Source organism: Doryrhamphus excisus, linkage group LG9, assembly GCF_037039965.1.
Source record: "Doryrhamphus excisus strain RoL-2023G ecotype Guam linkage group LG9, RoL_Dexc_Guam_v1.1, whole genome shotgun sequence".
In the NCBI taxonomy this organism is placed as follows: Eukaryota; Metazoa; Chordata; class Actinopteri; order Syngnathiformes; family Syngnathidae; genus Doryrhamphus; species Doryrhamphus excisus.
Window position 1 is genome coordinate 14246512 of NC_136365.1, and position 23252 is coordinate 14269763.

A 23252-nucleotide genomic window follows, 5' to 3' on the forward strand; every position below is an offset into this window, starting at 1 on the left:
GGCCTGTAATTGTTAATTTTTAACCGTTTTTTCAGGATGGAATGATAATGAAACGTACATCGATCATTTAAAAACAATTTATTTGTGATTTCTCCCATTTAACGGGATCAGAAAGATACATTATGCACGATAAATTCTAGACATAGTTCTGTCCTCTGCATTTTATTTTGTATCGTTGCCGTGTGCTTGCGTGATCACGTGTTTTCCGGTACAGAGCGGGACAATGACGCACACCAGCAAATATTCACTAATTAGTGGGATTGTTACCTGCTTTCTCCAGCAAGAATGTCTTTTCCAACAAATGGTTCCGAGTAATTGTAGCTTCGTGGAAATAAAAGATTCAGATTTCCTAGGATCCAGGAAACTAGGAATTATGTCAGAAAAATGATGGATGGGGAAGATTTATCTTTTATCGTTTGTAGTAATAATAATAATAATGCATTGCTTTACATTTGAATCAATATGATGAATCAATATGTGTTTTTTGTTAATTGGCGGTTTTTCAATAAATGTTGAGTTGTTCTTTCATTTGTCATTTGTGATTATGTTTGCGCTGTACTGTGAGCGAGTGGTTAGCGTGCAGGTCACACAGCTAGGAGACCTGGGTTTGATTCCACCCTCGGCCATCTCTGTGTGGAGTTTGCATGTTCTCCCCGTGCATGCGTGGGTTTTCTCCTCTGGTTTCCTCCACCATTCCAAAAACATGCTAGGTTAATTGGCCACTCCAAATTGTCCATAGGTATGAATGTGAGTGTGAATGGTTGTTTGTCTATATGTGCCCTGTGATTGGCTAGCCACCAGTCCAGGGTGTACCCTGCCTCTTGCCCGAAGACAGCTGGGATAAGCTCCAGCACCCCCGCGACCCTTGTGAGGATAAGCGGTAAAAAATGAAATAATTATGTTTGCATCATTCTGTGCATGTAAAACTATAATTATTGTCTATGAAATGTGTTTTTGGGGGTTCTGGAACTGATTAATTATATTGACATTATTTTCTATGCGAAAATGTCCTGTGGTTAGAGTCTGTTTTGGTTTGAGTCGGATTATGGATGCTAACCAAGGCACCACTGTGCTTAAGTATGGTAAATAGCAAGTGGCTAAATGAAGTGAAATCCAAATATAATAAATTAAAAGATGTAATGATATTTAGTATTCTACACAACCTTGATTGCCGGAACAACAGGCTTTTTTTGCAGGTTGGAATTATCTCCCAACTGCCACAATAATCCCTGAAACGGGCTACAGTTGCAGCCGTAACCCATGCCATGCTAAAACCCAATTGTGAAACCTGACGTCACTTCCTGTCCGTCCCCTCACTCAGCTTCTCTAGAACCAGAACACATTTACAACAACACTCTCTATATTCTCTACTATATTGGAGTGTACAGGTGACAATAGGGTATTATTTTACATCTGGAGAGCTCTAATAATGTTAAAAAGTATATTTAGAAGATTGTAAACAGATTTTCTATTCTCTCAGTACAAAAAAAATGAAAATTCACTTATTGTTGGGCCTGGAACAAATAGACCACAATAAACAAGGGATGACTTTTTTTGCCAAATGTTGCAGATGGCTCTGATGAGGTACAAGAAACACAGGTACAAGAAACATATAACCTCAAATGTGCTTACCAACAAGTGCGAAGCCGAAAATCTGTCTGAATCTGTTAGTGAACATTCATAATTCATAAACTATTAACCTCACAGGTGTGGCATATCAAGATGCTGATTGCACAAATGTGGCCTTCGGATGACCAACATATGCAGCTTAGTTGTATTGGAGGTGGTCCGGAAACCAGTCAATATCCGGTGAGCCCATCATTTGCCTGAAATACCATAAGTGGCCGCTCTCAAACCTGATGACCGTCCAAAACTCAAGGCAACTCCAAAGTCCTTTCGTTCCAGCCTGATCTATCTGAGCTACCTTTGACTTAGGAATCCATTGACTCCATCCATTGACAATGTTTTAACGTGTCCTCGAGTTCGAATCCCAGCTACTAGTGGAAATATTTCAAGCTGGACAGTCCAACAACAAACCTTTACTTTAATAATACTACGGTTTCCCTTGAGCAAGGTTGTAGGTCACTCTCTCGCTTTCAATTTCTCATCCATCCTCAAACCATTCCGCATTCACGCTTGAGGCAGATCACATTAAATATTTAGGGCTAGACTGCCTTGCAGGCAAGAAGAATACGTAGTCGGTGCTGAGGGGAGCCCATGAAATAGTCCAAAGGGTAGGAGAGCCCCATGCTCTCCTTGGGTATCACTGAGCGCGTGTCTGGGGTCGTCACAGGGTAAATCCTACTGTCTGAATGTCAAAACGCTGCGGAAATCAATGAGGCTAAGACAGTGAGATTCAGATTGGCCACGTGGAAACAAAGAGTTCAGGAAGGAAGTAGCGTAGACCCAATGTTTCAAAACGATCATTCAGCACCTCATTTGGAAAAGTACAACAATGCAACGGCACTTCACCAAACAAAATGTTACATGAGTTGGAAGAGACTTGGAAGACTTTTCACGTTCATGCTCAGCGACTCGGTGGGGTAATCCTAGTCTCCTAACGACTGTCGTTGGCAGACGAGAGGCCCCACTCTTTGTAGCTAAACGACGTCATTTTGCACCACAACAGAGTCAAACTGTTCTTGTAAAGCGTAAATACTTTGGATCCTCAACCAACTCCTCACCCCAGGGCTGTCCTATCTAGTCAGACTAGAGTTGTCCTACTTTGTCACTGAGCATGCACCAATGAAACCTTCTCGGAGGAGAGGTGAATGGTCTTCAGACAGACAATTCGAACAGTCCAGCAGGCTTCAAAATACAAATAGTAAACATGGGAGTGAGACAGGACAAAAAATAAGTGCGAATGTTTCTCCAGGTTCTTGACAGAGTACATCCACTGTCTGGAAAGATCAGGGGAAGACTCAGGAAGGTCCAAAAGAGTATGGTTATTCCTCAGGAATAAGTCCTCTGTCAGGCGGGAATTGGGAAGCACAGCGTTGTCCTGTCGAAAAAGGCGAGGGCATTTTGTCATGAGGCATGCCACCCCCCCACCCCCTCGCAACATCTGCACATAGCCACCTACCGCTTGACACCCCTGCACAACCTGAAGCTCCATTGTTCCACTGAAGGAAAATCTTTGAAGGAAAAAGCACTCCAGAGCATGATGGTGCCCCCTCTACTGTGCCGCGTGGAAAACATCTCAGGTGCGATCTCCTTGGAAGCCATCACAACCATCAAGTTTCCATTTTTCTTATCATGTTTGGTGCTATTGGGCAATTTTTTGGTGTCGAAGACAACAAGCCCTTTCAAGAGGTTTTGTTCTTATTAACACTCTTCTCTGGCATCTGCCAGAGAAGATGCTCTTTAACACAAATACTGTAAAAAATAGCATATTAACGGCAGCAGCAGAAGTTTAATTCGCTGGATTCAACTATCCTCGGAAGTTCCATAAAATATACTCAAAACACGGGAATTCAATTTAATAACCCCCTCATTGCTCATCATAACACGGTTCAAGTGTGATTCAAATGTGCTGCTATTAAAGGAACGGACATTGGGTAAATAGATTTTCAGACCTGTGTCTATCATTTCACTTCATTGGTGTTTTCAGTTCATTTGGAGATTTTAATACATACAAATATTTATAATCCTATTCTGTGATTTGCTTTCTTTCAATAAAATACAGTAATAAAGGGCATATTTCACACACAGGTGCAAATGGTGATTAATCATGATTAAATAATTAAAAAAAATTTACTAATTTGACAGCCGTACTTTATATGTAAGAGGAGGATTTTACGGGTAGCCACGGCAGTGAGGCAAGTACGAGTGGAATATGATCTCCTGGTTGTGGTTAAGACTCGTGTGGTGGGGGCCGTTAAACATTTATTAGGGCAACTTCTTAACAGGGAGTTACAATAATCCAGCCTGGTGGTCACAAAAGCAAGAACCAGCTTTTCGGCATCTGGTAATTGCAGGAAATTTCTGGTTTTCTTCACATTCCGTCGATGAATGTTTTGGTCGGAGTTTGGCGTGTCTGTGGATGCACTTTGAGAATGAGGATGTAATTAATAAAATATATTCATTAAGGCGTTAACTTATTATTTTTGACCATTTTTGTGTTCTCAGCTTGTTCATAAAGCACCACAAACAACATAACAGTTGTATTCCACACATGTCACTTGATGTCATTACGTTGCATTGATGAGGCAGGAAGTACGCTGTCAATGCTAATGTATGAGTCTATGTTATGTTTTATTTATGTCCAAGATGTTTCATTTACTATGATTATGTCGACTACAGCTCAAGTGGCTAGTGCACAGGCCACACAGCGAGGAGACCCAAGTTCAATTCCACCCTCTGACATTTTTTTGGAGTTTGCATGTTCGCCCCGTGCATGCATGGGTTTTCTCCGGGTACTCCGGTTTCCTTCCCCATTCCAAAAACATGCTAGGTTAATTGGCCACTCCAAATTGTCCATAGGTATGAATGTGAGTGTGAATGGTTGTTTGTCTATATGTGCCCTGTGATTGGCTGGCGACCAGTCCAGGGTGTACCCCGCCTCTCGCCCGAAGACAGCTGGGATAGGCTCCAGCACCGCCGCAACCCTGGTGAGGATAAGCAGTAGAAAATGAATGAATGAATGTCGACTATATTGGGTAATATGAGTATAAAAGTGACAACTGAGGTTTTATTTTGTGTCTACAGCACTCTAATACTGTTAGAACTTGTATTTGGAAAGTCATGAACAGTGTTATTATGCTCTAACTACAAAAATATTCAGTTTATTAATATTGGATCCTATTTGCGGAAATTCACTTGTTGCGGTCAGATCTGGAACCATTTCATTGAGCAAAAGTACACATACATAATGTAGCGATGTCCCATAATTGTCTCCCCGATATCAGCAATCGGTATTGGATTTTTCCTGATCATGGAAACCGATATTTAAAAAATGCTGTATACAGCAAATACGTGTTCATTCCACCACAAGGGATATCATGTTATACTTATAGGTTATCACATGGTTTGTCTGGTATCAGGCCAGGTATCATGCCCCCAAGTGTCAGTATCTGGCACACGGGGGCATGATACTGGGCCTGATACCAGACAAACCATGTGATAACCTATAAGTATCGGCTAATATCGGTATCGTAAATTTAGAGTTGGACATCCCTAACATGAAGCATATTTATTGTTGCATGCATTTTTGATGTTAACTGAAAAGAAGGCTCACTGGGGAATACGAAGGGATGTCTTAGTATCTGAGATCCCCAACATCCCCAATGCTGTGTCATCAGTAGGTCAATGTGTTAAGAACTGTGACAAGTGAAAGTCCATTTGGGATGGACTGGAACGTAAATAACGTGGCGTGTGCTTGGAAGGAAATCTTCAAATTAGAACCCATTTTTGTCTGAAGAGCGCTGACATGGACATGATTTTTAGCCCCATTTATTTTTACAGCCTTCATACTCTCGTCAGCGTGTGTGTACCTTTTGTGTAAACTCATTCTTTGCCTCCCACACCTTCAGTCCTGAGCAGACAAACCGGCACGACTGTGAGAGTAGGAAAGAAATGCATGGCTGTGTGTTTCATGAGCAAACAGCGCGTTGCACTTTAGAGAAGCCGATCTTGTGAAAGCGGTTCTTAATAATCACTTGGCTTCTCAAAACAGCTGCCTTCTTAAACAGGATTGACTGGCAAATAGTAAGCGTTGTGTTACAATGCTGACAATCCAGCACTGTCTTAATATCTGCGCTGATATCTGTATTAGAATGGTGAACATCCCAAATCTAAAAGAGCTCTGCGTGTGTGTGTGTGTGTGTAAAATAACATTCCATTCATTCTTTACATGCTAAGCTGGCCAGAGTGTGTAGCAGCACCAGCACTACGCAACGTAGCACTTCCACAAGCACACACAGACTGATGAATCTCTCCATCAAATGTGTGCTGTGGGTTGTTGACTTTGGTGTGAGAGTGAGCTCCAATTCCACTCGGTGCCGCTGCTTCTGGTCTTTGGAAGCGTAGGCTTCAGTCAGCTGGATAAGCTACACTGTGAAGGGCATACTGTACAAAGGTACACAAGAATACTTCTTTTAAAAACACCCTATGTCAAACATTACACGCTGAGGTACTCATAATTATGTTATGTTATTGTTTTAGTCCATCCTTTGTCTCCACTTTGGATGGGTACCATTATGGCACCCCTGCAGATATGTTTTGTTTTCAATATTCCTTGTCCCATTTTTTTGTACAATTGAAAAAATATCTGTAGTCTTCCCTTGTTTGTTTGAAGTGCACGCAGGAGCAGGAAAAGCTCTGGCCACCTCCAGCATCCATCTTGGCAGTCAAATTCATTCATTCATTCAGTAGAGCATAAACATAGTATGTAGTAGCTCGAGCTGCTGTTGCTGCCAAGATTTCAACCCAGAACCCAAGTATGGATAATATTGATACCAAGGGTAGTATCAGTATCGAACTGATGCTAATAATCTTGTTGTGTGATTCATATAGTTATTGTTGTTATTGTTATACAGTAAACCTTGGATATATCGGACTCGGATATATCGGAAATTCGCTCACAACGGACAGATAAAAAAGAACCAATTTTTCTGTAATGCATTTCCAATAAAAATTCATTGCATATATCGGATTTTTTATAACGAATTTCGCCTATTTCGGACAAAATCTCCAGTCCCGTTCCAATTTCCCTCGCATATATCGGATGGCCGCATCGTGTCTTTCTCCTGGCTCCAGATTTAGGACAAATATAAAAGTGAGTGACGTCAATAATACTAGCACAGCAGTGAATGAGATCTTAACCTCACTAGTGGAAATAACGTAGGCCTGACGGGCGTAACAGGGCCTAGCTTAATTAACAATTTGTTATGCTCAGAGTCCAATAAAGTTAAATTCTCATTACCTTACGTCTCTTTTCATTGCCCAGTCCAGGTACATTGGAAACATAGTCAAGGAAGTGCCTTTTTATAACGGATAAAATCCGATTTACGCATATACCGGATATAAATCCGATATATGCGTAAAACGGACATTTTCCGGTATACGCATATAACGGATTTCGCTTATATCGGACAAAACCAGTGGGAACAATTGAATCCGATATATCCGTGGTTTACTGTATTTATATATTATTGTACAATGTACTATACAGTATATTGTTGCATTATTGATTAGTTATATTTGTATCGTGTTACATACACAGGAGTGTGAATTTGAACGATTCAGGTTCAGATTCCTTGTTTGGATTCTGATTCTTTTCAGAGGTAGGGTCATAAAAATTTGCTTTGTTTAAACAAAAGTACTTGTGGGTGAAATTTCTGAATGTCTCTGAGATTTTTTTTTACAAATTTAACAAAAATCTCTCCATACATATACTTCTGATTGGACCCCCACCCCTCTGAACCCCATACACACACATACATCCTCAAGTTGTTGTACCATGGTTGGTCAAGTTTGAGCTCAAATAACAACACAAATAAACAAACAATACAAATAAATAACACAGGACAACAATAATAAAATAGCAAGAGCATCACATATTTTTTGCCTTTTAGCAACATTCAAAAAATTTAATACATAAAATTCAATACATAAAAATACCGTGATTTTTCAGTATGTGGGTGGAAAAAACCCAGAAATCAAATAACTTTGGCATAATATTCAAATTCGTAAAATTATTTCCTTGGTTTTCTATTCTATTATTATTTTGTAAACATATTTATTTATTCATATGATGATGCAAGTGGTGAACCCTGGGTGCAGAGATTGAGACCACGGCTTCAATACAACAAAAATGCACTGTAAGAGACACTTACGTATATTACATATACTTAGATAAAAACATATTTTATAATGCTACATTAACAAATCAAAGTCAAGCAGTGCAAAGAGCAAAAAATAGCAAACCCAAATTGTAACACATTGACACACTACAAGTGTCATCGTGAATTAATCGTAATTACTGTAATTAACGGCCTTTCCAAGGATATATTCAAGGATATTGAGATGCACCTGTACAAAGAGTCCAGCTGCGGGTCGCCCAGACGGGACTATACTGGTCCTTCCGGGGATCCTCCTCTTGACTCCGCGCCGTGTTTTCCGGATGTCCATCAGGGGGCTCCTCACAGCCTGGAGCTGCTTCTACTCCTGATATCACTCCGCTGGCATGGTGGAGAAGCTCCTTGGTAATGGTGATGGTGGCAAGGGGCCGCCAGTGACTACACACTTCCGCCACCGTTTCCTACACTCGCCTTTAGCGCCGTCCGGACTCCTCTTGATGCCTCCAAGCAAAACGAGCCGACATCTTCATCACTATTCCGTTCAAAGCAATAACCGTGTGACATGCAAGTTCACTGGGAAAGTCCGGAACCCGTTCGGTTCAAGCAACAAAACTTTTCCTCAAAGGACAGCACCGTATAGCGGCAAGTTTACTACTGCCGCCGCCGCCGCCGCCGCTCATCCGCGGGACGGTTGGTCGCTTTGACCGCCGAGTGCCTGCCTTCGCACCGCCGCCGTGTTGTTGCTTTTCCGGTGGAGTCGTCTCCAGGAGCGGAGAGCCGCCTCATTGTTAAACCCGCTCATATTTGTGCGTTTTTGGAAGAATACGAGCCATCAACCGTATGACTTGGAGACTCGGTGCCCTTTAAAGCGCTCACTTCAGCGGCTGCTCCAGCGCCGCTGCCCGACTACCGGGGACCCTTCGCTGGGGGTGGACGGGTAGGTAGTGGCGGTGGAGACAGGCTGGACGCTGGAGGAAAGTTCCTTCAAAATAGCAGCCACTCGGTCCAGTGATGGGGGACTTCGCCTCCCCCGCTGCCGGACCCAACGGCAGTATCTGCATCAACAACAGCATGAACCCGGTCTCCGGGAGCGTGGTGCCCGCAGGAGCCGTTGGCATCCCGAAGCACAGCACCGTGGTGGAGAGGTTGAGGCAACGGATCGAGGGCTGCCGGAGACACCACGTCAACTGCGAGAACAGGTACCAGCAAGCCCACGCGGAGCAGCTGGAGATAGAGCGGAGGGACACGGTTAGTCTGTACCAGCGGAGTCTGGAGCAGAGGGCCAAGAAGTCGGCCGGCGGCGGGAGCAAACAGCCGCAGATCAAGCAGCCGGACCCGGACTCTGCCTCCTCCACGGAACAGAGGACTAACACGCTTATAGCGGTAAGGACGTGAGACCCCTTTCACTCATGCACTGACACGCTCCAGGCACTAACGTGTGCATGAGTGCTACTAACTTGTTCATCGCTTTTCAAACAAGGATGCCAACTCTGTGCTTTTGTTTGCGAGGAAGAAGTACTACAAGGTTATGAGCGCTGTGCAAACAGAGCTGATACTTAATCTTTTTCAGGCTTTACTCCAAACAACTTCTCCTTTTGTGTGTGTTAAGTGTGTGTTGTTGTGCAAGTAGGCCTTGTTGTGTTGCAATTAGGGCTCCAGGTTTTCTAGCAGCTTTCTAGCAGCTTTCTAGCAGCCAGTCCCCTGTTGCTATGTTAACAGCAAGGGTGTCCGAAGTGTGACATTATTTGTTTTGTCACCTGTAACGGAAAGCTAAGATGTTTTGTTCACATAGCTTAGCATACATAGATCTACATATTAGCAACTTTAGCAAGACTGAAGGACTACAGTAGTCTCATCAAGCACCCTTCCAGACCTTTGGCGGCATCAGTGTTAAATAACGGTGAGGAAAAGAACCCAGAACAAGCGTACACAACAAGGTGGCTGCAGAAAAGTTATGGAGGGAGTGACAGGGAAATGCTGTGGGAATGGTTGGAGCTCCTTATCATGTTCCCAAATGTAAACAGCATATTTGAGAATAAGGACCACAAACATAGTCAGGTTGTGTCACAAACACATGTTTATTAAGGGAACCGTACCATCAGACTCATTTCATGTGGGTGGGATTCTCACAAAAAAAATGGATGGACACAGACAAAGTGTGTGCAATCCTTATTTGTACTGTATCTCCTGTGGGCAGGCTCGAGTTTCCTCAGAAAAGACTCATGTCTGGAATGTCAACAGTGTCTCTCCTTTTGTTGCTGCACGGAGCCCGGGTCCTCTCGCTTTTGGGATGCATCGTCTGCCTTTGGTTTCTCAGCCCCGTCACACTTGTTATTGCTGTATGAGCCAAGCGAGGACATAAAGCTTGTTGCGCTTGTAGACATTTGACTGGACTGTCCATTAGATGGCTGGCAAAGGCAAAATCTCTGATGATGGAAGGATTATTTCTTAAAGACACAGCGGCTGCTCCTCTCTGCTGCTTTGTCACCAACATCAGCGTTCAAACACTGTGTGTGTTTCAGATAGTTCAGTGTCCTTTTGCTGTTTCACTGCTCAGAAGAGCGGAGCTGCAGCTAGATGGCTGTATGTAGTCGCTGCAGAAGCAGGCATTCGAGGAAAGCCGAGCTGGTTGTTGCACATTGTGTGCAAGCATGCAGACACAGATTGCCGTAGGGTTAGCTGTGACAAACTGTTCTTCAAAAGGTGGTATTATGTGCCGTGTGTTCGGATGTAAAGATAATACTGATTGTGCAACGGGTCACTTGTTGTTGAATTAATTGCTTTGTGGTGTCAATGTAAAGAATTTCAGGCATCCGTTGGTTTTTACAACACACACTGGCATATGACACGTTCTCTGAACCTGCGCAGATCTTTACAAGGGTCTTCTATTTTGTCAGTCACATCAGTCAAAGTTTAAGAGTGTCATGGCGCCGCTCCTCATGACATTAAAATCACAAGAGAAGAAGCAAGCAAGGGGAGTGTTTACAGTGTTTACATCCACAAGGTGAGCAACTAAAGCTACAGGACACAATCAAACCTAATATGTAATATGATGCCTGAGTGTATCCCAGTGTGTAGAAATTGGGGATGTACCAAGATCCCATGAGAATATAGAATGTGACAAGATTCCTCATTCAGAAAAACGTCTCGTGGGCACTCAGCCCGGGATACTAATAATTAATCACACAATCAATGAAAATGAGCTTAGCCATTTTGCCAGCCTCGATGTATTGCCAGACGTATGTGTGTCTGTTGTCCTTGTGTCTCACCTCCAAACAGGCAGGAAGAGGTGTCACTCTGGTTTGTTCCGTAGAACAGTGGCATGCATGGAGTGAGCCTTTTTGTCAGTCATATAGTGTTTTTCTATTATATCATATAGCCACCATGTACCGGCATGCTCTGCTTGTACAGGGTTTTTTTTTTTAACATACTGTGATGATGGCATACTTTTATACTCCAAATACATGCAGATTTGGGGGAATTCTATTTTACTTTACCCTATACATATTTTCAATTTCGAGTAAATTGTATTCAGTCATTCATTCATTCATTCATTCATTTTCTACCGCTTATCCTCACGAGGGTCACAGGGGGTGCTGGAGCCTATCCCAGCTGTCTTCTGGCGAGAGGCGGGGTCCACCCTGGACTGGTGGCCAGCCAATCACAGGGTACATATAGACAAACAACCATTCCCACCCACATTCATACCTATGGACAATTAATCTTATTGACATTATTTTCTATGTGAAAATTTCCTTTAGTTAGAGTCTGTTTTGGTTATGGATGCTAACCAAGGCACCGCTGCTTAAGTATGGTAAATAGCAAATGGCTAAATGAAGTGATATCCAACTATTCATTCATTTTCTACCGCTTTTCCTCATAAGGGTCGCGGGGGTGCTGGAGTCGTATCTACTGGAGCTGTATCTACTAAATGTAAAAATCTAAATATTTCATGTTTTCAAATAATTTTTAAATTATCCATCAAAACAGACTTATGTTCGTGTTTGGCAAAAGAAGCAATTTACACACATCAACTTTGACTGGACATTTTTGCCTTTTCTTTGATATGTTACAGACCAAGCCATAAACTGTTAGTGTTTGCTTCATATTGATTTGGTCCACTAGGTCCTCGATGAATCGAAACATACAAGATTCAGATCAATCGACTAAAGCCTAGGTCACAATCTGTCGGCGTCTACTTGCAAAAAAAGCAGAGAGAGCAGGCCGCCCAGAAACCGGAACGTCGGTGTGTTGATCCTCGCTCCCTCCACTTGGCCGTTGTGTCCCTGAGCATGACACTTCACCCACCTTGCCTCCAGTGCTCTCCACACTGGTGTATAAATGCCAATGAATGTTTGGTGGTGGTCGGAGAGGTTGTGGGCACGAATTGGCAGCCACGTTTCCATCACATTACCCGCAGCTGTGGTTACAGATGTAGCCTACCACCACCTGTGTGTGTGTGTCTGTGACTAAAGAGTGAATGAATAATGGTTTAATAATAAACCACCCTGAAATTCACATTGTGGACGTCAGATCATTTGCATATGGTCTACCTAGTTACAATTTGTACAGACTACCATGGTTCTGTCACTGGTTTGGTCTATACGTACTTGCTGCATCATGTTTTGGATGCAGCTTGTATCCAAAATGTATTTAGTGCACAATGAGGTGTTATACTTAGGAAATCACAGCAGCAGAAACATAAGATCCACTGTTTTGTATTACTATCACCTTTCAGACACTGCGATGATGGGAACAAGCGGCGTGCTGCGAGTGTGGTAGCAATGCTTTTTGATGTCTTGAAGCTTCATGTTTTTTTTCCCCTCATCTTGGAGCATCTGGCGCAGCTAGCGCACAAAAATCTCATGGTGTGAAAGACTGGATGTTGGTTTACAAGAGCGCTCAAGGGATGTTATGACGTCACAGGTAGGGGAAAAAAGGAACGCTTGACAGTATGGGTAATGTCGCCTCATCGGGCAGATTATCATCAGAGCTATTTTTCAATGTTATCGGATTGCTTTGATATTTATCGTGCACCCCCATTAATTATATATTTTTCATTTCATTATGGAGGTCACTTAGTGTTATATTTGCAAATTGTCTCTGTTGAGCTTCCTAGATGATATTCAGGAAGGAGCACAGGAAACAAGTGTGAGCTTGTTCGTACCATACCATGTGCCAAGAGAGAGTCAGAGCGAGCGTTGGGGTAACAACAACAAAACGTGAAAATTGTCTCTCACTCTCACTGATGGGCGCTACTAGAGCCGAGTGTAGATTAATGCTATGTTTAAAAACGGCTTGGCCTCAGCACTTTGTAAAGAACACTATTCAAGAAACATGCGCCTGTGCTTCAAATGCATTGGAGCCGGTTTACATTGACGCCATAACAGAAACGAGCTGTTAGCTTGTGGTCAGAGACAAAAGAAGACCGCATCGTAACGTAACGCATGTTTTTATTCAGACTCTTTTATTTTGTTTTTATATGGCCTTGGTTAGCGTACAGTATGGTGGCCGTCTTGTCTTGAGGTGCATTTAGACGCGCACTTAGTCCAGCTGAGTTGGTAACATATTTCTATCACAAAACGCCCCAGTTAGCAACATGTACTTTATAACACCATAGAGAATTCACCATTTCATTCCATACTTAATTGTTATGGTTTGGTCGTTTTTCAACACCCCCATCATACCTTTTTAAACATATTTTTTTTGAAATTACCAACATTTCTTTCAACACAAAACTGTTTAAATGAAATGTTTGTGGTGCAACTTCTGAAAATTAATAATAAAATAAATAAAAAGAAAAGTTATTAGTTCGTAATTCAATCCAAAATTGCAATTACACATAATTCTTTATCAGTTGTGTTGGTAGATTCAATATGTCAGTCAAACTACGTCATAACTCCAGTTCACATACACATCAGGTTTTGTAAAAACATTATAAACAATTATAAAATAAATTAAAACAATTGTCCAAATGGCAATACAGTCGAAGTCAAGACAGCACATAAAAAATATTTTTTGTAATGTACAGTGAAATATTAGTTAGTTATTAATCCTTCAAAGTCTAACTGAAATGCAATCTAACTAAATAATTTTTCCCATACGGAATAATGTCAGTCCAATTCATCTGGTCCAGAAATCCAAAAATGGCGTGATTGTTTCCAAGATAACACGGACACCACCTTCCTGTTTTGCCATGAATTATTTCTCGCATTCAGTCGTATTTGTCACCTCAAGTCTTCCCCTTTTTTGGATCATGACTGCAAAATAACCAAAAAATGGAGCCAAAGAAAGTTCCAAGTGCTGGCATTTTGCTAAAAAAACACGAGAAACACTTTTGAATTGGAGAAATAACTCATAGCAAAACACAAAGTGTTGTGACTGTAACCTTAAATGTTCATTTATCCCTTTCAATCCTCAATTATATGTAATTAGAATTGGTAAAACTATAATTGTAAATGTATAAAACCATGTTTTGTGTTAACATTTTCGGAGACTTGAGGTGTACAGTGAAGAAAATAAGTATTTGAACACCCTGCTATTTTGCTATTTCTCCCACTTAGAAATCATGGAGGGGTCTGAAATTTTCATCGTAGGTGCATGTCCACTGTGAGAGAGATAAACTAAAAAGAAAAATCCAGAAATCACAATGCATGATTTTTTAACAATTTATTTGTGTGATACAGCTGCAAATAAGTATTTGAACACCTAAGAAAATGAATGTTAATATTTGGTACAGTAGCCTTTGTTTGCTATTACAGAGGTCAAACGTTTCCTGTAGTTTTTCACCAGGTTTGCACACACTGCAGGAGGGATCTTGGCCCACTCCTCCACACAGATCTTCTCTAGATCAGTCAGGTTTCTGGGCTGTCGCTGAGAAACACGGAGTTTGAGCTCCCTCCAAAGATTTTCGATTGGGTTCAGGTCTGGAGACTGGCTGGGCCATGCTAGAACCTTGATATGCTTCTTACGGAGCCACTCCTTGGTTTTCCTGGCTGTGTGCTTCGGGTCGTTGTCGTGTTGGAAGACCCAGCCACGACCCATCTTCAATGCTCTGACAGAGGGAAGGAGGTTGTTCCCCAAAATCTCACAATACACGGCCCCAGTCATCCTCTCTTTAATGCAGTGCACTCGTCCTGTCCCATGTGCAGAAAAACACCCCCAAAGCATGATGCTACCACCCCCATGCTTCACAGTAGGGATGGTGTTCTTCGGATTGTACTCTTCATTCTTCTTCCTCCAAACACGCTTATTGGAATTATGACCAAAAAGTTCTATTTTGGTCTCATCTGACCATAAAACTTTCTCCCATGACTCCTCTGTATCATCCAAATGGTCATATGCAAACTTAAGACGGGCCTTGACATGTGCTGGTTTAAGCAGGGGAACCTTTCGTGCCATGCATGATTTCACATCATGACGTCTTAGTGTATTACCTACAGTAACCTTGGAAACGGTGGTCCCAGCTCTTTTCAGGTCATTGACCAAGTCCTGTCGTGTAGTTCTGGGCTGATTCCTCACCTTTCTTAGAATCATTGAGACCCCACGAGGTGATATCTTGCATGGGGCTCCACTCCGATTGAGATTGACCGTCATGTTTAGCTTCTTCCATTTTCTAATGATAGCTCCAACAGTGGACCTTTTTTCACCAAGCTGCTTGGTAATTGCTCCGTAGCCCTTTCCAGCCTTGTGGAGGTGTACAATTTTGTCTCTGGTGTCTTTGGACAGCTCTTTGGTCTTCGCCATGTTACAAGTTAAAGTCTTACTGATTGTATGGGGTGGACAGGTGTCTTTATGCAGCTAACGACCTCAAACAGGTGCATCTGATTCAGGATGATACATGGAGTGCAGGTGGACTTCTAATGGGCAGACTAACAGGTCTTTCAGGGTCAGAATTCTAGATGATACACAGGTGTTCAAATACTTATTTGCAGCTGTATCACACAAATAAATTGTTAAAAAATCATGCATTGTGATTTCTGGATTTTTCTTTTTAGTTTATCTCTCTCACAGTGGACATGCACCTACGATGAAAATTTCAGACCCCTCCATGATTTCTAAGTGGGAGAAATAGCAAAATAGCAGGGTGTTCAAATACTTATTTTCTTCACTGTAACTGTGTAAGCTAGCGAAGAACTACATAGTCTACTGCTGATGACATCATAGAAGGGCAATGGGGCTGACTTCCGCTTCCTGTTTTCATGTATTAGCCAACTGCTAACAAGGAGGTTGTGTGATTAAAGATACAGGAAAACTGATGCAATGGATTAATAACGTGACAAGATGCGTGTCATATTGATCGCTAACCGGCAAAAGTATGCAAAGCGAGGCCAAATTGTGGTGAAATCCAAAGACATGCTAAGTTAGCAAGTTAGCATGAAGGTTCCGATGTCGCACTTGAATAGATGTTGCAGGATCAACCAAGAAAGTACAGTACAGTACTAAAAACACAGTACGAAACATGATTCCAGAATCTGAAAGTTTTAGCTCAGTATCCATATGGGATGGGGTGTTTTATTAATTTTCATAACAATGAAGCATACAAGTTGTCCAGCTTTTGGTCTTAGTCAGGATCCTGATAGAAGAAACGGTGAACAAGGTGTTTTTTTTGTTTTTTTAACCACAATCATAACATGTGTATATAGTGTGTGTATATTGTGTGTGTGTGTGTGTGTGTGTATGTATATATATATATATATATATATATATATATATATATATACACTTTACATAACAAGCAGTCAGATGTGATTACTTAATCGGCAGCAAGCTTCCAGCTGTGAAATGGAGGTGCACTGCGAGGGGTTTATAAGTCCAGGACAGCCTGTCTTTGGTTGTGCTCGCTTATTGGCGGCCACCTTCCTGAGGAATGTCTCTCTATCTCACACACACACACACACACACACACACACACACTCGTAGTGATGTCCGGCTCAACTCCCGAGTTTCATGAATCCGAGACTTTCCTCCTCCCCCTACTTGCTTCCTCCCCCTGCCCCGTGTTCTCTGGTTTCAGCTTTAGTGAAGCCCTAATGTGGCGTAGATGATCTTGGTGGCAGGGGCGTACTAATTGTCAGCTGAGACTTCTATATTTAAACCACGCGATGGCACGCCGTGCACACATGTGGTGTGTGACGTCGACTTACAACCGTGACATCACTGGCATGTGTCTTGGACTGGGTTGACACTCCTTCCAGCGCCTCCTCCTGTTGTTGTTTCCTTTTTAATAACAGCCCCACTGCTTATTTTCTTCTGTGGAAGGTTTTTGGCCGCTCTGATGTCTTCATTTGCTTCCTCTCACCCTTGCCCCTCAGTTCCTGTGCACGCATGCTGCTTGTTTTTAATCTGGGGTGGCTGCAAACCACATTCCCTCCTCCCACGCTTGTTCACATGTTCTACAGGAACACACACACACACAGTGCAGACCTCTGCAGTTTTCCCTCCTTTCAGATTGGAAGCACAACCTTTTTACCTTTTTAGTTTTGTGCATATTGAGAGTAAAGGGATGACATGCATTGATAAAATGAGATCGTTCTGCAATGCCATATCTGTGTGTGCCCCCCCCAAAGTTAATATCTGGTTGGGCCGCCCTTAGCAACAACTGCAATCAAGCCTTTGTGATAACTTGCAATGAGTCTCTTCCAGCTGTGGAGGAATGTTGGCCCATCATCTTTGCAGAATTGTTGTCATTCAGCCACATTGGAGGCTTTTCCAGCATGAAGCCTTTTGAAGGTCATGCCACAGCATCTCCATAGGATTCCGGTCAGGACTTTGGCCAGGCTTCGGTTTTTCTTCAGCCATTCAGAGGTGGACTTGCTGGGTGCTTTGGATCATTGTCCTGCTGGAGAGCCCAAGTTGGTTTCAACTTGGCTGGACATTCTCCTTAAGGATGTTTTGATAGACAGCAGTCTTCTCGGTCCTGAAGTGGCAAAACAGCCCCAGACCACCACACTACCACCACCATATTTTACTGTTGGTATGATGTCCTTTTTCTGACACGCAGCGTTGCTTTTATGACAAATTTAATGGGATACACTCCTTCCAAAAAATGCCCAAAACTTTTGCATCAGACCACATAGTATTTTCTCAAAGGTCAAAATACGGCCCGGGGCCACATCTGGCCCTCCAAGCGTTTGAGTACGGCCTGCCAGGTGCAAGTATTTAATTTAAACTTTTAACATACAAGCTGGCAATATGAAGTCAATCTGACACAAACTTTTGATGGTTGAAGTAGCTTTTCACATATGGTGAGACAACTACCTCCCCCAAATTGCCTGCGAGAACGTACCTGTGGGTGTCATACCTGAACCGTATAAGAAGAAGACGTGTTGAAGGACAGGAAAAACATTGCATTGTACTCCACCACCACAGATGCGTGGTCCAGCTCAAAAATGACGCCCTACATTATTTAACGATACACTACATAACAGTGTGTGCTTTTTATTGCAGTGTGGTTTTCTTAACATTTATATTTTTTGGTTTTCATTGATTATGTCTGTGACTGTATGAACAAAAACTCTGAAATGCTGTCATGGCGAGGGGAAAGAACGTCTGTGTTCAATCGGCAATCGTCTCATCACAAAAGCTAGCCCACCTCCTCCCAAACTTAACACGTCGGAATGAGTACTGGAAACAGCAGAAAAAGTTGCTGATTAAACTTTGAATCTCCTCTGTTACTGAGCGAAATTGGAAGCTAGCGGGGTTAGCTTTAGTTTCGGTTTGAGTGTGTTTTACCGCTTATTAACTCATTCAATCTCTGCCATTTTCCAACTGGCCATTTTTTTTTAAGGATTTTTACTTATATTTTTCAAAGCACACGAATTGTTGTTTTCTCGTGCTACATAAACATGGAACATATCAAAAGGAAGAACACGTTCACTTCCAAATGTGATATTTGTAGATAGTTCATGGCGTTATCTTTGCAAATACATTATCTTTATGTTGTGTTTAGGGACCGAACGGTGGACGAGTGGTTGCCATGTAAGCCGCACAGTCAGGAGATTGGGAAGACCTTTGTTCGACATGCATGCTAGGTTAATTGGCCACTCCAAATTGTCCATAGGTATGAATGTGGTTGGGAATGGTTGTTTGTCACCTGGGATAGGCTCCAGCATATGCCTGCAACCCTAGTGAGGATAAGCGGCATAGAAAAAGGATGGATGTTGTGTTCAGATATTTTGTCAAAATATATATTTGGTTAAATTTGTGTCAGATTGAAAATTATGCTTGAAATGTATCTTCACAAAAAGCAGTTTTCTTCTTTTTTTTGTTGAGAGCTGATGTTTTGTTGAAGCTACTGCTGATTACTAAAGAACGGACAAAGGTGGAAACGGGTAGAAATAAAAGATGAGAGTCTCATTTTGGTATATAACATGTCCAAAAAACCCAAGAACACGTTTTCCCCCATTTTTGTTTTGTCTTTAATTATATTTCTACAGTGTGCCATAGCCCATTAATAAAGGAGCCGCAGGCCGCCAGTAGCCCCTGACCGCACTTTGGACACCAGCGGACTACTAAACACCTGTTCTACTACCTGTGCATTGGTTTGGAACTGTAAGCTTTGATGCAACAGCTACTTATTACAGTACCAGTTATTGAATTATTTGCATTTTACGTTAAAAAAGTGGCCATGTTTTGCTTTTGTTCCTCAATGAATGCAACTTGCCAATGTTGGGCACATGTACCGTGGTCCCTACTATTCCCCTAAGAGTAATGTGTTCCATCTTTTTGACACGTATCGTTTCATTATTGTTATCCATCCATTTTCTATGCCGCTTATCCTCAGTAGGGTCACGGCGGTATGCTGGAGCCTCTCCCAGCTGTCTTGGGGCGAGAGGCGGGGTACACCCTGGACTGGTGGCCAGCCGATCACAGGGCACATATAAACAAACAACCATTCCCACCCACATTCATACCTATGGACAATTTGGAGTGGCCAATTAACTTTGCATGTTTTAAAATAAAATTCTCATTGTCGCAATGCAATTCCTTGCGCTTTATTAAGAAGCGGCAAACACAACACGTTGTAAACACACTCAAACAGCCGTCACAGTCACACAAGCATGCACAAATGTTCCTTTCCCTCACAATTACATCATTTCATTCACATCATCATTTTCTGGCAGATTCCACGTTCAACAGTAGATTCCGTTTTCATCGGCCAATTCCACGATTCCATTAACGTGGCAATCAGTAGTCACCTCGTGTTTAAGCTAAGAAGTACAAAACACTTGGACATATTACATTATAAGTACATTTCTGGTGTATAAGACCCTAGTTTATAATCTTGTGACCTAGCCTTCACTTCTGAACTATTACTAATTGTTTAAATACCATTCCGTCTGTGGGTCAACTCTTTTTTTTGGCACAAGCTAACAGTGCACTCACGACGAGCTTGTCAACCCACTGGAAATCGCAGTCAATATAACAGACTGACAGTGTCACCTTACAAGGAACACTAAACTCATCACACAGCAACTCATCACTCAAAAGGTAGATGGAAAATATACGATAAGATAAGTGTCAATGTAAGTTTCAAATAACAAAAAACAACTTTGAACGTTTTCCCATAATGCGCTGCAATGACATCAGCCTCCCTCTGGGCTGCTCTGGCTCCCTCTGGTGGAAAGAAGAAAGCATTGCAGAGCCATCCTTTCTGTGTTGCTTGTCCTCCAATGAAATGTTTTGTTCAGGCACATTTTTGGACCACAAGCCAAAAACAATGTTATTATTTCCTATTTTATTTTATGAATTTATTTTGAAGAAGTGTGAGGCCGCCAAAGTCGAACCGCAAGGTGGTGAGGGATTATTGTGGTTCCATTTTCACAGTTTTTACTTGATTGTGGGAATGCTACTACGGGTGTCCAAATACTTTTTCACTTCTGTTTTTTTGAGAATTGCTGATATCAGCCCGATATTCGATATCGATATCTGATCTGGACACCCCCAGTAAATATTGACGGGCAGGATTCCTTGACCGAACTGTGTGTTTTTATCCTTTCTTTTGCACTCAGGATGTTTTAAAATTGCCTTCCTTTCCTAACACACTCATGTCATTTCTTTCTCTGACAATAAGCACTTCAGAAATTCAATGGATTCAACTGATAGGTGCTTGTGCTTAAAAGCATTTGCACTTTTTTATGTCACTGGGCTTTGGATTGTTTCCAGAACAAATGTTTCTTTGTCTATGATCAGCTGACATGTCACAGGGACTACAGATGCCTACTACAGCTTGTTGAAGGACGTATTTTACATAATTATGAAGGACTGCACAATAAAAACAGGTGTCTAATTTCAGGTTTAAAAAGATGAATTTATGTTTTGATGCTTTTATGCAATACAGTTTAAGAGAATTACCCTAAATTGGGACCAGAAAAATTTATTTTTTATTTGGAAGAAGACACCTGCAATAATTAATTATTGAATTGATGATTAATCAATTATCCAATTAATCTTACTCTTGGATTTAATTTTTTTGGTTTCAAAATATGCTCTGATTTCAGCTTGTGGACAAAAAAGTGTATTATTAGTAAGGACTTCAGTCTTTTTCCTACTATTGCTGCTTTTCTTTTTAATCTCAACTTCCTTCCGAGATCTTGAGAAATTTTCTCTTCATATTTTGACTTTATTCCCATAATATTATAACTATTTCCCCAACCTAATTTTCCAGGAGTTGCAACTCTATTATATATTATCTATTATGGTGTATTTCTCACAATATTATGACTTGACAAAACAATGTATTTTTTCTTGAATATTTCAGCTCTATCCTGCTAAAATGACATTATTTTTCATAATATATTCAGAGTTTACAGTTTTTACAATCGCAACTCTTTTGTCATCGCAGTAGGACTGTTTTGTTTTTATTTTTTTACTTTACTTTTATGAAATTGCAGCTTTTTTTAAATTTCTGCTGTTATTTTAAATTTTCAGCCATTACATTTTATTTTATTTCTTTACATTTTTTTCATGTAATATTATGACTTTATTTCTATATTTTCATCTTATTCCCATAATATTATAACTTTTTCCTCCAACCTAATTTTCCCATTATTACTTTTTGTTTTTTCCTCATATTTTGACTTTATTCTTGTAAAATTACTGCTGAAAAAAATATTGTTATATTTTTAGATTATGCCGTGGACCCAAACGATAGAGCTGTGGTCCGCAAATAGCGCCCGGGCCACAGTTTGGAAAGAACACATGAATTGACTGAGAAAATAATGGCTAGTTGTAGCCCCAGATGCTTTGTTTGGGGCTTGGGCACTGTTTGGCTGTAAACCAAGACCTTTTTAGGACTATTTTTGGTTGAAAACCAAATGCTACAAAAACCGTTCCATTGTAAATAGTTCGAAATGAGTAGTGTAAACCTCACATCACTGACATCATGAATTGCTTGAAGACATTATTAACCAACCACCCAGCCATTCTTTACAATTAGTCAGTCCGTTTGTTATGAAGAATGCTCCTCATCACCCTTTCATTCCTAGCTCCAGTTGACCTTTGATTTTCCTTCTTTGTAATCTGCACCATCATTCAGACCCACCCTCGCTTCTCTCCCGCTCCTCCTCGCCTCCATGTCTCCAGTTCTTGTCTGTGGTGATCCCAGGTTCAGTCTCAGCCAGGAGGCTTAGTGCTTTAAAGCTTTCCCAATGCAGGTTGGTTGCATGGAGAAATCCTCCGCTAAGAGGGAATTACCTACCACATAGACTCCGGCTGTATATATTACCTAGAATCACACACATATTCACATGCAAGGTTAATAATTCTCCATTTCAATGGTGCTTCTTCGACTGTATAAATATACTGTATCATGCGCTTTCTCTTTGTCGTCTCGAGTAATGTGCTTATCTGCCTTTTCTCTCCTTTTGATTACTGACATTTGTTGTTCCTTCTCGAGCTGGTCAGACACCCTCTCAACACACACACACACACACACACACACAGCTTCCTATCGAGCCAGTGTCATGAATTTTTTATGAGTGTTTGCATCTGCAAGAGTGTGTGTATGTGTCTGCACGATGCCCTCAGCTGCATCAATAGCCATTAGTGCAGCAGCCAGATAATTGTGGCACAGTGGCTGCAGTGCAGGGGGAAAGAAAACACATTATCTGATAATACTGCAGAGTGCAATACAGTGAAGAGCGTGGAGCCAGGACAACGGGGTTTGTTTGGGAGCGCTTCTTTGTGTTAAAACAGCTGCAGCCCGTAAGTGCACTTACGGGGTTACTCGCTTGGGTCCACGTCACACCTAAAGCTGTCACATTTGGCGAGTGTGAGCGCTCCAATCCGTGTTTAAGTTCGCCGCACTTCTTGGGTCGGGCTTTCACTGAATACCGTCCCTTTTTTTTGTCACACTAAGAATGCTGCGGTGCGCAGATGTTTCAAATCCAGTCAAACATTCCGTACACTGTTGGGTGAGACACACAAGCACCAGACTTGACACAGGTAGAA

At 41.7% G+C, this 23252-nt stretch overlaps 1 protein-coding gene across 1 annotated transcript in view; it reads left to right on the forward strand.

The window, feature by feature from the left end:
• Positions 1 to 8091: 8091 nt before the first annotated feature.
• Positions 8092 to 23252, forward strand: part of maml3 (mastermind-like transcriptional coactivator 3) — a 115152-nt gene continuing 99991 nt past the window's right edge. Inside the window, exon 1 of the mRNA XM_058091681.2 lies at positions 8092 to 9182. Coding sequence (XP_057947664.2) covers positions 8811 to 9182 — 372 coding nt within the window. The 5' untranslated portion in view covers positions 8092 to 8810. The remainder of the gene's footprint in view (positions 9183 to 23252) is intronic.